Source organism: Lemur catta, chromosome 4 (assembly GCF_020740605.2).
Source record: "Lemur catta isolate mLemCat1 chromosome 4, mLemCat1.pri, whole genome shotgun sequence".
NCBI classification, from domain to species: Eukaryota; Metazoa; Chordata; class Mammalia; order Primates; family Lemuridae; genus Lemur; species Lemur catta.
The window spans coordinates 71,225,618-71,239,366 of NC_059131.1; the positions used below are offsets into that span (position 1 = coordinate 71,225,618).

At 47.0% G+C, this 13,749-nt stretch overlaps 1 protein-coding gene and 1 non-coding gene across 3 annotated transcripts in view; one reads left to right on the plus strand and one right to left on the minus strand.

The window, feature by feature from the left end:
• The window catches only part of NCAPH (non-SMC condensin I complex subunit H), a 35,671-nt gene extending 33,655 nt beyond the window's left edge, over positions 1 to 2,016 (plus strand). For both annotated transcript variants that reach the window (XM_045550131.1, XM_045550130.1), the window contains exon 18: positions 1,473 to 2,016. In XM_045550131.1, the coding sequence (XP_045406087.1) occupies positions 1,473 to 1,532 (60 nt within the window). In that variant the 3' untranslated portion in view covers positions 1,533 to 2,016. The remainder of the gene's footprint in view (positions 1 to 1,472) is intronic.
• Positions 2,017 to 5,445: 3,429 nt separating this feature from the next.
• On the minus strand, positions 5,446 to 5,586 carry LOC123637525. The gene has a single exon (XR_006734898.1). It is a non-coding gene; the product is annotated as a U4 spliceosomal RNA (small nuclear RNA).
• Between the last annotated feature and the right edge of the window lie 8,163 nt (positions 5,587 to 13,749).

Sequence of the window (13,749 nt, forward strand, 5' to 3'; positions counted from 1 at the left end):
GATTTGAGCTCTCCACCTTTAGCAGCACAGGAAGGTGCTCCAGGGAGAGGGCAAGTGGATGTTGTGCAGCGACCCATCCCATCTGCTTCCGGTACAGAGTGAGGGGCGGGGGTGGTGGTGAGGTTAGTCAGGAAAGGCTTCTGAGGGCTGCTTAGTCCTGAGGGAAACCATCTAGGACTGAGGAAGAGAACTCCTGAGTTGGGGAAGAGCTGGGAGGTGGGGAAGAGGCCAGCACAGAGACTGGGGAGAGAGGGCAGCTGCAGGGACATAATGAGGGATGGGGCCCTGGGGCAGTGGGGGATGGGAGGGGTGCCTGGAGGAGGGCACATGGATGGGGTTAATACAGTATCCCCCCTTATCCCTGGTTTCAGTTACCTATAGTAAACTGTGGCCTGAAAATATTAAGTGGAAAATTCTAGAAATTAACAATTCATGTTTTAAATTGCTTGCCATTCTGAGTAACATGGGGAAATCTCCCTATCCCGTCCAGGACATGAATCATTCCTTTGTCCAGCATGCCCACACTGTCAGATCTCCCTGCCCATTAGTTACTTAGTAGCTTCTTGGTTATCAGATCAACTGTCACAGCATCTCAATGCTTGTGTTCAAGTCATCCTTATTGACTTCATTGTTCCATTTTATTAGTTGTTAATTTCTTACTGTGCCTAATTTATAAACTTTATCATAGGTGTGTATGTATAGGAAAAAATATAGTATGCATGGAGTTCAGTACTATCCATGGATTCAGACACCCACTGGGAGTCTTGGAATAGCCCCCAAGGATAAGGGGGGGACTATGATACCTATGTGTTGTGGTTCCTGATGGCCTCCCCATCCACTTCCCTTAGCCACTTAGGGGCAGATAGCTCAGCTGTTAGGCCCTTCACAGGTAGAGTTTTGCAGGAACCAGAGCCAGAGAAGGCTTGCTTTTTGCTTTTTCTCCTGCTATCGGCAAGGATTGGGAACCAGCTTTATCATGCAGATTACACATGCTATGATATAATTTTCTTTATAATCAGGACAAACCTCATTCTTTGTAGTCACTGCCTTATTACCTCAACTAGAATTTTTTTTTTTTTTTTTTTTTTTTTTTGAGACTGAGTCTCACTCTGTTGCCCGGGCTAGAGTGCTGTGGCGTCAGCCTAGCTCACAGCAACCTCAAATTCCTGGGCTCAAGCAATCCTACTGCCTCAGCCTCCCGAGTAGCTGGGACTACAGGCATGCACCACCATGCCCGGCTAATTTTTTCTATATATATTTTTAGCTGTTCATATAATTTCTTTCTATTTTTAGTAGAGACAGGGTCTCACTCTTGCTCAGGCTGGTCTCAAACTCCTAAGCTCAAACAATCCACCCGCCTCGGCCTCCCAGAATGCTAGGATTACAGACATGAGCCACCTCGCCCGGCCTAGAATTTGTTTTAGGATTCATTCTCATTATACCAAAGTCCATGTGTTTTGGTCTTCCCTCAGAATCTAAAGCTGGAAGGAACAGAGGACCTTTCTGATGTTCTTGTGAGGCAAGGAGATTGAGTTCACTGCAGAGAAGTCAGCAGCAGCAGGCCCATCACTTGCAGTGGCCAGGACATCCCTGCTCCGGGTGAAGGAAGATGCGGTGGGCTTGTGGCAAGGCCGTGGCCGGCTACCAAAGTGCCAGTTTGTCTGTTTCTCTTCCCGGTCTCCATTACTGTCTGGGTACCGCACTCTGAAGTCTATCCTTGACTGATTAGTTTCTGCCCTATGGTGACCACCTAGGAGGGAAGCGGGTGGAGGGCAGAGTGGGTAAAGGTTCTGTTCTGGATTATGAAAACCTATATCCATTCTCTATATTGATGTATAGTTTTAGTCTCCTAAATTGATGTTTGTTTTTCAAACTTTACTCTTGTATAAAATAATTTTTCAGTAGGCACTTAATGCTGTCCTTAAAGAGCAACCTAACCCATGTACATAAAATACATCACTTGTACACTTGTAAATGTATATATGATGCTTAAAAATAAAATCATTCTCAATAATATGCCTGGCAAAACATTTCAGTGTCCACTAGATAAGTATTAGATCTGATCTTTATCCTGAAGGGGGATGTGTCCTGTTAGCAATCCAGGACACCCACGTGACAGTGTAAGGCAGGAAATGCTTAAGGGCCAAGATGATTTGCCTCGGAGGAGGGTGGAGGAGAGAGAAATCACTGGTTGGACATTCAGGTCTCAAGATTGGGTCCATGTTTAAATACCTATCAATTCTGCTGGAGGGCAATGGGGGCAGTAATTACTAACACTTGTTAAGTGTTTACTGCGTCCCTTTTGTGGGTTACTTCATTCAGCCTTCTCAGCATCCCTATGAGGAATGTACTATTATTACTCCCAGGTTACAGAGGAGGAAACAGGTACGCAAAGGTGAAGTAATTTGCATAAGGACAGGCAAGCTGGGGCTTGGCCTTGAACCAGGTAATCTGCCTCTAGAGTCTTTGCTCTTAGTCACTGCTGTATATGCTGCTCTAACCATCCAGGCTCCACAGTGGACGGAGAGCAATGCCCAGTGAGGTTTGTCCAGCTCCACAGAATTCAGCACACTCATGAATGTAAAATTTCTTCCCTTAACCTCAAGGAAATAGGGGAATTATAATAACTTAGCTTGCATTTTGGAACAATATTATAGGTGTTGATCCAAGTAATTCTGTTACTGGCTGGTCCTAGATCTCTGCCAGAGTACCTGTCACCATTCACTGGCTAAATAGAAATGTTGGATGATAGAGCGGGGAAGGATAGAACTGGCAATTACTGCTGATAATAACTTGCTCCTAAGCTAAAAATCACACAAAAAATCCCCTTCCCCCAGGAATGTGCTTTTCAAATTGTATCCAAAATATTGCCCACTGTGCTCTATTGAGAGGGTAAGAGACTTGAGAACATGCTTTGGTTAAAAAAAAACAGTGGTGCCACAGGGCGAGAATCCATACCCTGTCTTGCTGGCGCTGAAGCCCCCAGAATTCTTTCCCAGGCCAGATAAGTGCTGGACCTCTTGGTCTCCTTTTATTCCTGGGAGTAGAACTGGCCAAGCCCACTCCCTCAATCAGTCAGTAACACTTTATAGTGGGATCTTAGCTTGGTCTGAGTGGCCAGTAAAACCGGGGGGCGGGGGGGGGTGGTACCAGCATAAATTTCCTCTCCCCTCTGCCCTGCTTCTCCCCGTAGTTACATGGTTGCTGTGGGCTATGTGTACTATTGTCTGAATGTTTGTGTCCTTCTAAAATTCATATGTTGAAATCTAATCCCCATGTGATAGCATTAAGAGGTGAAGCCTTTAGGAGGTGATTAGGTCATGAGGGTGTAGCCCATGTGAATGGGATTAGTGCCCTTATAAAAAAGCCTAGGGGAGCTTATTTGCCTCCTTTGCCCTTCCATGGTATGTGCATTCAATGAGAAGCTGCCATCTATGAGGGATGAGCCCTCACCAGACACCAAATCTGCTGGTGGCCTGGTCTTGGACTTCCCAGCCTCTAGAGCTGTGAGCAATAAATTTGTTGTTTATGAATTACCCAGTCTAAGGTATTTTGTTATAGCAGTTTAAACTAAGACAATGGGTGTGCAAGACAAGTTTATTTTATATAAAATACATTGGGAGATAGGTAGTCCAGGGATAGTATGACAGTTCCATGAAATCATGAGACCAAGGATCCTTCCAGCTCTCTTGTCTGCCATTCTAGTATGTAACACTTACCTTGTGTTTCAGTGTGGCTGCTGGAATTAAGCATAGTCTAAGCAGCAGGATGAGGGTTTTGGGGGAGAAGTGAACTGTTCCTCTCTGTTGAATTGGCTTCCTGGTGGGTCAATATGAAGTATTCTTACATCCAATTAGCCAGAATAATCACATGGCCACATCTGGCTATAACATAGTCCTAGTCAGATGGTGCTGTGCTTTGAATGTGTCCCCCAAATTTCCTGTGTTGGAAACTTAATCCCCAATGTGGCAGTATTGAGAGGTGGGGCCTTTAACAATGATTGAATCATGAAGACTTTGCCCTCCTGACTGGGTTAGTCCATTCATGGATTCATGGATTAATGGGTTATCTTGGGAGTGGAACTGGTGGATTTGTAAGACGAAGAGACCTGAACAAGTATTTTAGCACTCTCAGCCCTCTCCCCATGTGCTGCCTCACGACACTGCAGAGTCCTCCAGCAAGAAGGCCCTCACTAGATGGGGCTCCTCAACCTGGGATTACTCAGCCTTCATAACTGTAAGGAATTAATTCCATTTCTTTATAAATTGCCCAGTTTGGGGTATTCTGTTATAAGCAGCAGAAAATAGATAAATACAGGTACAATGAGGTGATGCCAGGAGGCATGATCTGACTGGATCCTGCCATGGGGTGATGCCAGGGTTCGATCTGATTGGATCCTGGATCCTGCCATGGGGTGTCCACTTATTTTTCTTTTCTTTCTCTTCTTTTTTTTCTTTTTTGACATAGGGTCTCACTTTGTTGCCCAGGCTAGAATACAGTGGCTTCATCATAGCTCACTGCAACTTCAAACTCCTGGGCTCAAGTGATCCTCCTGCCTCAGCCACCCAAGTAGCTGGGACTACAGGTACATGCCACCATGCCTGGCTAAAAGTTTTCTACTTTTTGTAGAGACAGGGTCTTGCTATGTTGCTTAAGCTGGTCTCAAACTCCTGGCCTCATGCGATCCTCCTGCCTCAGCCTCCCAAAGTGCTGGGATTACAGGTGTGAGCCACTGAGTCCGGCTGATTTATGATTTTTTTTTTTTTTTAGATAGAGTCTGCTCTGTCAATGAGGCTAGAGTGCCGTGGTGTCAGCCTAGCTCACAGCAACCTCAAACTCCTGGGCTCAAACAATCCTGCCTCAGCGTACTGAGTAGTAGCTGGGACTACAGGCACACACCACCATGCCTGGCTAATTTTTTTCTGTTTTTAGTAGAGATGGGATCTTGCTCAGGCTGGTCTCGAACTGCTGACCTCAAGCAATCCTCTCGCCTTGGCCTCCCAGAGTGCCAGGATTACAGTCATGAGCCACCACACCCAGCCTGATTTATGATTTTTTTTTTTTTTTTTTGAGACAGAGTCTCGCTCTGTTGCCCAGGCTAGAGTGAGTGCCGTGGCGTCAGCCTAGCTCACAGCAACCTCAAACTCCTGGGCTCAAGCGATCCTCCTGCCTCAGCCTCCCGAGTAGCTGGGACTACAGACATGCGTCACCATGCCCGGCTAATTTTTTCTATATATATTTTTAGCTGTCCATATAATTTCTTTCTATTTCTAGTAGAGACGGGGTCTTGCTCTTGCTCAGGCTGGTCTCGAACTCCTGAGCTCAAACGATCTGTTTGCCCCGGCCTCCCAGAGTGCTAGGATTACAGGCGTGAGCCACCACACCCGGCCAAATTTAAAAAAAAATCAAAGGTAAATCCTCTTCTTTAACAACCGCATTATTCAGTCCCCGTGGGGACCGTCAAAAATTGCCAGTGCCGACTATATTGCAAGTCATCATGGCGGGGTATTGGGAAAAGTTTTCAATTAGCAATAATCGTGCCTCGGATAAACCTCATTGGCTACGATACTGCCACTGCGCAAAGCTGATTTATGATTCTTGATGGTACCAAATTGAGCTGCTGAAGTAGCCATCGCTGGAGTTGCCCTGCCTCAGGACCACCTATGATGTGGGATGATAAAGCTTCCTTGTTTAGACTGTTCGAATCTGGTTTCCTATTGCCCATGGCTGCGAACATCCTAACAGATACAGGAGGAGACCATCCCCAGCTACTAAATTCAAATCAGAAAATCCCTTAATTTTCTTTTCAATAATCGACGTATATTGGTCAGAAAGGGATTGCTAAAAATAAATAAATAAATTTTCAAATAAATAAATAATCATGTATATTTGCAATTTTGTGCATTACTGTGTTCCCTTAGCCCCACCTTGCTCTTGCAGGGGTATGTGTTGAGCCTCTCCAGCCAATTACTGAAAATCTCAGCTGAGAAGAGTCTGGGAGCCTCTCACCTCAGTTCTCACCGAACATGGATGCTTCCTCTGAGAGGAGCACAGAGGGCATAGGTTTAGATTTTGCCTTCCCCTCAATGAGGCAAGTCAATATGTAGTTCCAAACTATAAGTCAACAGCAGGAACAAGGCAGACACACCGGAAATGCTGAGCCCCTGGCAAGCCACTTCCCGTCGCATTGGCCCTCAGCTCCTCATGAATGGGCCTCTTCCAGCTGGCGTGGTTTCATCCATCCCACTGAAAACAGGGGCCCCAGAGTGCTGGCCAGGCAAGAGCAAGCCTTTCGCACCCCAGCCTCATTCAGACTCCTCAGCCTCCCCCATTGTGGCCTAGGGACACTAACGTCAGCCCTGTGACATCAGTAGCCACATGCTGGCTGAAAGGACCCATGCCTCCCAGTCTCTCTCAAGCTGTAATCAACGGTCATTTGAAAGGACACATGAGGCTAGGGTGAGAGTCTCTTCTCTGATTACTTACCCAGCACCTACTAAGCAGGCTCTGCCCTCAGGGATCCTGCCCACACACCTCCCAGGTGTGCTGTCCACTCAGCTAACCCAGACAAGCCCTCATGCCCGGCACCGAGAGTCCTCTGGGGCTCCCAGCCAGGCTGGCACTGGCCTCAGCCTCAGCCTGCTGGAATCCAGCCCACTCCTGCTCTCCGGGACGACCTAGCCTGCTCTGAGCCCAGCTTTCCTGGGGTTCCAATCTGCTGCTCCACCCTGGAGTGCTTTTGGCTGTCTGACTTGCTTCTGATTGTTAATGCGCAATACTTACAAGGACTGTCCTTGTTATGGATTGAATGTGTGAGGAAGTCATTAAGGTTACAGAGGTCATAAGGGTGGGGCCCTGATCCGACAGGATTGGTTCCTTACAGGAAGAGACACCAGGGAGCTCTCTTGCTCTCATTCTCTCCATGAGTATGTGCTGAGAAAAGGCCATCTACAAGCCAGGAAAGGAGTCCTCACAGAACCCACTGGCCGGCACCCTGACCTCAGACCTGCAGCCTCCAGAACTGCTCTGTAATCCCCAAACCACTGGGGTCCCCTTGATCTCCTCTGAGGGTTTTAGTCTAGGAGGCAGTGATGGGCCCCTCCCTAAGGACCCACTGAAAGAGCTGCCTTGCTGAAATGACAGGAAAATACCTAATCCTGAAATTTCCTAATAACATCCAAAGATCAAGCATCAACTCCCTACTCTCTGCCGTTTCTGTCCCTAGCTAGCAGGCACCCTGCAGGGATTTTTTTCACAAACATCTGAAAAGACTGGACAGACAGAAAGGAAATGTCAATCTTTCTCTGTACATTCACCGGAAAGTGCTTTTAGAATTTGTTTCTATAGCCTCAAGGTGTTCCTGAGAAGCGCCTAAATGGACAGCAGGGGGCTAAACTCCTGCCCAAAACCACATCTCAGGGACAAAATCACATCCCCTGTGATAAGCCTGACCACATCTCAGAGATAACCAAGTCTCCAGGAACAGAGAAAACAACAAAGAGAGTCGGACTGTCTCGTCTGTCTCGCAGCTGCCTGCTAATTACTCTACAATTACTATTTTTCTCTTTGTCCCCATAAAAGCAGCAAGCCACTTGGCCTCTCTGGGTGCACCCCCTTCTCTTTCTTTGGGATGGCACGCCATCTCCCTGGTCTTTCTCTCTCTCTCTCTCTCCTAAGAAGATAAAATAAACTTTTTAATTTTATATCTTAATTTCTGCGTGAGAAATCTTTCTCCACCTGTGCCATTAGCACCTCCTAGGCTTTCTACCCTAACACCCATCCCAAACTCTAACCTTCCTATGCTCCCCTCCTTCTCATCCAGCTCAGAGAATGTGTGTCTCCTTCATGGCCAAGGGGGCTTCTGTAGCTCACAGGGCAAAAATAAGCTGCTTTTATTTCTCCCTGCATTTCTGCTTTAACAGTGCCACTCAGAGGACGAGAGCCAAAGGCCTGGTTAGGGTAAAGAAAACAAGAGAGGGACTCTGGCTAGACTAGAGTGCATGGTGGGCCCAAGCCCAACAAATCATTCCTTAAAATATGATGCCCACTGGCTCCATGCACCCAGCAGTCACTCGGATCTGGAAGACAGAGAAGAGGGAGGTTTAGAGAAGCAAGTAGGTAGGGGATGGGGCAGTGTCTGGAGCTTGGGGACAGTAAGGACTTCCACCATTGAGATTGTTCTCTTACTGACCCTTCACCCTGGATTGGCCACAGCAGCCCAATCTTGACACTGACACATGTGTTATGCGGCAGACTAAAGTATGCCACCCCAAATATACTTCTCTGACATACTGAGAGATGGCTATTCATAGAAACAGCAGACACAAGAATAGCTCTGAAAAGCTGTCCTTTTGTAAAATAAATTTACATCTGTAAAGGGAATCCACATTAACAAATAGCAATGCAAGGAGGGACTTTCTCTGAGGCCCCCTTACCTGCCTAAACACAGATCTAGGAAAGATCATATCACAGGAAGAGACTAGGGGTTGATGTCTGCCCCAGACAGAGACTGCCACAGGCCTCACCTATTCTGAGGGCAGCTCTGAGACTACCTGCGGCTCTATCGGCACAAGACAACATTTTATTCATTGTGCCTTCCTCTTCTCACCCTCCCACAGCTTGTGGCTACCTCCCCCAGGAAGTCCCAAGCCCCTGTTCCAATGCTATGAAAGTTCAATCATCTGGCCCTTCTTTGAGTCTTATATTCTGTGACTCTCCCATGCATATGCATGTAATAAATTTGTATGCCTTTTCTCCTGCTAATCTTTCTACCATTAGTTTATTTCATAGACTTAAATATCAAACCTTCAGAGGGTAGAAGGAAAGTTCTCTCTGATAGTTACAATTCTAGAGGCTCAGAAAATGTCATCACCACAAATAAAAAGGGGAAAGAATTCTTTTATGAGAAACCCTTTGTAAAGAGAAATTATAATCAAGCTAGTACCTAAGTCCAGGGGACTATATTAATCTTCTTGGGCTGCCATAAGGAAATACCACAGACTAGGCAGCTTGAACAACAGAAATTTATTTTCTCCAGACCTATCTTCTCAAGTAGGTCTTGAATTTGGGGTTTCTGTGTTCATCTCTGCATTGTTCAGTTTTATCAAGAATCCTGCTACATTGGTCTAGCTAGGACGCCCCACCCTCAATATCACCCACCCTGCCGGGTTTCTCATTCTCCACCCTCCTCCAGGTGATGTCTGATCACCCTGGCCTGTCTTCAGCAAACATCCCATCAGTAGGGTTTAGCCAGAACCCCCCTTACCCCTGCTTTCTCCTCTTAGTAGTTTTCTATCAGCTGACCCCCACCCTGTTTCTTGGCTACAAATTCCCACTTTTCCTTGTTGTGTTTGGAATTGAGCCCATTCTCTCTCCCCTACTGCAGAGGCCCATTGCAGTAGTCTCTACACCTATCTCCTGAATAAAGGAAATAGGTCCTCAGTGAAGTCTGCCTTGCCACCTGTAATAAGCAGCAGTGAATAATTTTTCCCTAACAGTTATGGTGCTGTGACTCACATATGATCAGCCATCACTGGACACTGGGACATTAGGACCTTAGGGGCATGCCTTGAAATCTACCAGGGCTTTGGTCTTCACTCTTAACTGATTGATTTGGGACCCACTGGTGGGTCAGACTCCTGAACCATTGCTCCAGACAAATGCCTATTGAAGCTAGTAAGGACAGATTTTGATTCTTAAGATTTTGAGTATTCTAGAAGCTGGGTTAAAGTCCCAAGCTTCTTTGTTTGAAAGCTACCTGCAGGGCTGGAAGTCCTTCTTCCCAGCTCTTTGTTTGGAGTAGGGATGATTCATTCTCTGACTAGTAGGCCTGGCTCTGGGCTGGAAAATTCTTCCTAGCTCTTTGTTTCAAGTGTGGATCCACTCCCCACATCCTGGCCTGGAAGATTCTTTCCCAGCTGATCATGAAGACTCTTTGTTCTATTTGATCCTGTTCATCCCATGGGAACTTCTCAGTTGACTGAAACTCCCTTCTTGAACCCCTGCCGGCTATATGGTCTTCCACCTCTGTCCACCTTCTCTCTCGTTGGCATGATTTGGCTGAGGGTAATTTGGAACTTCAATGGCTTATTTGGGAAACTTAAAGTCTCCCCAAACTGGCTTCTCTAAGACCCTTCCCTTCCCATTTTTTCCACTGCCTCTTCCTCCTCTTACCACCTTTGATCTTCCCTTTAGCTTCCTTGAATCCTTTCATAGACCTTTTCCAATTCCTCTTCCTCCAGCCCTCTGTCCATCCCTGCCAGACCCTTCCCTTCCCACCCCAGCCCCTCAGCACCCTGCAGACACTTTAGTACCCCTGTCCCAACTTGGAGCTCTCAAGAGATTCACGTCTCCCAAAAGCAAATTTCTGAGGCTGGAAAGAAAAAAAGTAATTGGAAATCAATGGACTATTTTATCCACTCATATGGGAGACATCCAGACAGCCCCTAGTGTCTCTTCAGTCACATGCCCAAAATGTGGTCCACAGGCTCTGTGAGATTACATATCAGGGCCAAAAGAAATACTTTTTTTTTGAAACAGAGTCTCGCTCTGTCACCTGGGCTAGTGTGCCATGGTGTCAGCCTAGCTCACAGCAACCTCAAACTCCTGGGCTCAAGCGATCCTACTGCCTCAGCCTCTCGAGTACCTGGGATTACAGGTGAACATCACCATGCCCAGGTAATTTTTCTATTTTTAGCTGAGATGGGTCTCGCTCTTGCTCAGGCTGGTGTGAACTCTTGACCTCAAATGATCCTCCCGCCTCAGCCTCCCAGAGTGCTAGGATTACAAGTGTGAGCCACCATGCCTGGCCCAAAAGAAATCTTAAAAGTGCTAACAGAAAAAAAAACCCCAAACTCTGTAAAATAATTTAACGAGGTTTATTTTGACCCAAATATGTGTTACTGTGGCCTGGGGAGCTATACCAAGAAGCCTTGAGTAAATGGTCCCGAGGCAGTTGGGTTACAGTTTGGTTTTATACATTGTAGAGAGACAGGAATTATAGGTAAATATCATAAATCAATATATGGAAGGGAAACATTGGTTTGGCTCAAAAAGGTGTGACATCTCAAAGTGGGGCATAACCGGTTATAGGTGGGTTCAGATTCTTTGATTTGTAATTGGTTAAAGAAATAAATCTTTGTCTAAAGGCTTGGAATGTTTTAAGTTAAGATAAGGAAGTCTGTTAATCAAAGAGAAGCCACAATATACTCAATTGATCTGTTAAGCCAATAGATGGCCTGCAGGTGCTTTAACCTTTGCCCTGCCTGGCCTTAAGTCCTGTTAATAAATTAGTATCTTATTGTCACAAAGAGTCTGTGAGTTTTATGATCTCTCTTTTAACATTAATGCCGGTCAACTGTTGTGTCTAAACTCCAAAAGGGAGGTGGTATAATGAGGTGTGTCTGATCTTCCTTCCCTTCATGCCCAGGAACTCAGTTTTAAGGTTTTTCTGGGATCCCCTTGGCCAAGAGGACCATTCAGTCAACAGGGGGACTTAGGATTTTATTTTTAAGTTACAAGTGAGAGGACTTAAAAGCAACTTTGTCATACATAGATTGTCCTAACTTTACTGTGGTAATTGGGGAGACCTGTGTTGGCTTTATCCAGAGGAGAAACAAATTTCTCATTGCAAACTGGAGCAATGTGCCCAAACTGGAAACAACTCAAATGTCTATCAACAGGCAAACAACTAAACAAATTGCGGTGTATCTCTCCACTGGAATAATACTAGGCAATAAAAAGGAATGAATGGTTGCAAAGCACAACAACATGGATACATTCAAAATGATTATACTGAGTGAAAGAAGCCAGATGAACAATTCTGGAAAATGTAAGCGAATCTACAATGACAAAGAGCAGATCAGTAATTGTCTGGGAATGGGAGGTGGAAGGCAAGGAGGGACGGGAGGAAACTTTGGGAGTAATTGCTATATTCATGATTTAATTGTGGTGATAGTTTTACAGGTGCTCAAAGATATCAAAATTTCTCAAATTATACAATTTAAATAAGTGGAGTTAATTGTATGTCAATTATACCTCAAAGCTGTTTTTAACAACTAGTCATTGGGCATTCCTCACCTGAGGGAAAGCTGCAGTCTGGGCAGGAATGAGCCTGCCCAGCGCCACTCCCAGCCAGAGCAGGAGGTGGAGAAGAATCCGGCCTTTCTTGGCCCAGCCCAGAACGCCATTCCCTACGTTGCAGTGCCGCCCTCTGGCCAGGGCAAGACCTGTCGGCGTCCAGCAGGCAGTGCAGCCTGGCAGGATGGCCGAGGGGCTCTGAAACCTCTTCTCAAGGATGCTTGGAGGCTGCTGCCCTAACCAGGGTCCCCACACCAGCAGCAAACTCAAGATGCCACCAGGGCAAGGTGGGTGATGCGTCTGAGTGAGGATGGCAGGATGTCGGGTAGGTTAGCTGGGCAGGGTGGGGAGTGTGGGGGTTGGGGCAGCTACTGCTCAGCTCCGCACACCTGTTGCCAGAATTAGGGCCCGATGTTGCCAAGTCTTTGTTTTTTCAGAAAGAGCTGGAAATCCAGGTATACACGGGAAATCTTCCAATTTTTTAGTGGCAAACTTATTCACTGCCTGGGCTAGTACAGACCTATTAAAACATGTCCATGGGCCAGAATCAGCCTGGGGTTGCCAGTTTGCACCCTCTGTGCAGATGCCTTGAATTGTCTTCCCAGGAGCCAGCCAGTGGGTGGGAGGCCACGCTCATTCTCCTTGCACAGCACGTAGGAGAGCCCAGAGCCAAGAGAGCAATATACCCTGTGTCTGTCAGAGAGGGGGAGGCCAGTTTATACATGAGACTGTGCCACTCACTGATGCATTAGCTGTTGTTCTCTGCATTTGAATTTAAGGACTCCAGCTTAGAATGGGAACAAATTTCCTTCCCTGGTGCCTGTCGCTGGGGAGGATGGAGGGAAGGAATAGTGAAAGATGATGGAGGGAAAGTTCTGAACACCCAACAGGTCCCAAGGCCATAGAGCATGTCCCCCAAAAGAGAAGCGGCTCTTGACTTTTCCCTCTGCCTTCCAGCCAGGCAAGGAACTCGGAGTATCCCTGTCCACCACAAGTGGACCTGCAGTAGGAACAGAATGCCTTGGAAGTCAGGACACCCCTTGGACAAGACACCAGCAGAGGGCCCTTAATCACCAGGATGGAGGCAACTGGATGCCCACCCTATCTCCGAGGTGGGAAGGAGAGCCCAGGAGAGTTGGTTAATCCACTGAGGCAGCATGGAGGACAGCTCTGGTGTCCTCTCACCTGACCCCCAGAACCCTGAGCTGCGTAGCCATCACTTAGCGGGCCAAGGCCAGAGGCCACCTCTGCCATGGGCTGCCTGGCCTCTGACTTCCTAGAGCAGACGAGGTGTCTGTCTGCCCTGTGCTCTGGCCCTTTTGACAGCCATGAGGATGCATTCAAAGGGGTCCTCTGACGTCTGGAGGCTGCGGAGGCAGGAGAGTCTTTCTATAGGGGGACCCATGTCCCCACCCAGCCCAGGGGTCAATGCCCATCAACCATTCAGGGGAGGAGGGTCATAAGCAGAGCCTCCTGCCTTCTGCTTCCTGTCCCAGGCCAGGTCAGACTCGGATGTCCTTTCCCTGTTCCTCTGCCACTTGTCCCCAAGGGCAAAATAGCAGGAGATATGAAGTCAGATGACTCAACAGGTCCCCACCCTACCCACCTGCCCTGTTCCCACAGTAGCGGACACATGGTGCTGTGAACTGAAATAAAATCTTAAGGCTCACC